Source organism: Galeopterus variegatus, unplaced genomic scaffold (genome assembly GCF_000696425.1).
Source record: "Galeopterus variegatus unplaced genomic scaffold, G_variegatus-3.0.2 Scaffold5074, whole genome shotgun sequence".
NCBI lineage: Eukaryota > Metazoa > Chordata > Mammalia > Dermoptera > Cynocephalidae > Galeopterus > Galeopterus variegatus.
The window spans coordinates 78,121-80,071 of NW_007731185.1; the positions used below are offsets into that span (position 1 = coordinate 78,121).

General features: G+C 37.5%; 1 protein-coding gene across 2 annotated transcripts in view; it reads right to left on the reverse strand.

Annotated features, from left to right (window-relative positions):
• The window catches only part of LOC103604293 (exocyst complex component 4), a 143,418-nt gene that overhangs the window by 71,170 nt on the left and 70,297 nt on the right, over positions 1-1,951 (reverse strand). For both annotated transcript variants that reach the window (XM_008588861.1, XM_008588860.1), the window contains exon 5: positions 1,437-1,546. In XM_008588861.1, coding sequence (XP_008587083.1) covers positions 1,437-1,546 — 110 coding nt within the window. The remainder of the gene's footprint in view (positions 1-1,436; positions 1,547-1,951) is intronic.

Sequence of the window (1,951 nt, forward strand, 5' to 3'; positions counted from 1 at the left end):
TTCACATTATGAAAATGCAAAGATGTGCAAATAATTGGTAATTTCCACAAAAGACAGAGGTAAAATACAAATCAAAAATATGAATATATTTTCAGTTCCATAATTCCACACTCTAAAACAGCTCAGAGCAGCATAAAAACTCAAAGAAAAGCGATGCGATATCAGAAAGTAGGAGAAAACAAAACCTTTTCTAACTCCAGGAAGAGGCAAGAGTATAAAAGTAAAAAGTATCCTGACAAAAATAATTGTTTTAGATATGTAAAATATCAGTAACTAAGCAGACTGAAATAAAAATCCATTATAAAATAATTCCCATACTTTCCATTGTAAAAGTGAGGAACTTCAAGATTCCCAGCCTAAATAACCCTAAAATAATTAAATGACATTTTAAAAGGCAATGAAATATGCCCCAGCAACAACAATGTATTGTTAAGCTCTCAAAAAAACCACTTTCAATTAGTTACACAAAATGTATTGATTGAATCCAAATTATTTTTCTACCTTTTCGTTACTTCAAGCTCTATAGGACTATGGAATAATAAGAACTATAAGAAATTTTTATCTCAAAAGACAATGATAGTAGACATTACTATTTCTTTAAAAGGCCTTGAGGACTTTGCCTGCCACACAAAGGCATCTGTGAGGCATCCCACAAAAAGACATCCATTCCTATTCTCCCCCAACGCAAAATCGCCATGGCAGAGAAACTCTCTGCAGAGGCCCAAAAGCTTTCTGAGCCCAGTTGAGCTGACTCTCTGAAGGGGCAAGTCTGAGCCACTCCAGGTGATTCCCCTAAATCTTTGCATCCACACTCAAAGTACACCCCCAACCTTAAATACAGCCCAGCATGACTCTTCTTTTTCTTCTTCAATAGGATGGTAGGTAGCCCCAAAGAAGAAGTGATTAGTTTGTAGATATTTCCTCAAAGTATGTTATACGTGTGAGAGCGTGTGCACACGTATGTGTATGCAAGCTCATTTGGGAGTGGAGAGGCCACTGGAAGACACAAAATGAATCAGGATACAGGACAGGGGTCACACACTCAGAAGCTCTCAAGGACCAGAAATGGAATGTAATACATGAAACAACTACGTAGAAGCTAATAGGACTAACAGAGATTATGCAAAAAGGGAAGCACACATTCTACCAAAAGGCATTCAAACTCAACTCCAGAAAAACAGTGCTGGGCAAATAAAACACAGCTACAGCTAGACTCAGCAGCCAGGCCAGGTTCAACTGCCAGTTTTCAACCATGATAATGCAACAGGCCCAGTGAATCATTTTACATCCCATTTCCTTGGAGGGTCACAAGGAGCTCATCAAAAGCTCCAAGGAACATACCTCAGACCCTCCCAACTCTTGGAGGCTTCCCTAGGTCTTTGCCTAGGAACTTCAGCATACTGAAAAGTTTATTGGCCAAGGAATTAAATACTTACCACTTGAGCTTCCAGTAATAGAATACTGAGAGGTATCAAGGAATTTTCGAGGAGTAGGAAGGTTTGTAACATCAATCAGAGGAACAGGAGAAGCATCTTTCACAAGGGAGCTGCAGGGGAAAAGAAGCAGTTACCACTTTCTCCAAAACCAACTGAAGTCCCACTACATGCCTGGCCCTTATCACTGTCCTTTTTGTCATTAGCCTTCTTTATGCTGTGATTTCAAACATTTCCAATAATGTGGTGATTGTCACATGCAGGGGTATAAAGATATACTCTAAGGGCTCCAAGTATTTAAATTTTTATTTTGTCTTTTCATTTTGATGCTATGTTTTAAAAAATTAGTGTAAGTATAATCTGGATGACCGCCATATAATGAAATTATGCCAAGCAATTTCACTATCCTCCTTTGTATCTGTATTAAGAATTAATTTATTAGCAAAGAAAGATCAAATGACACCATGTCATGATAACTGAATTAACTTGTTATTTTTCAAGCTGAAGTTTTTAAAATA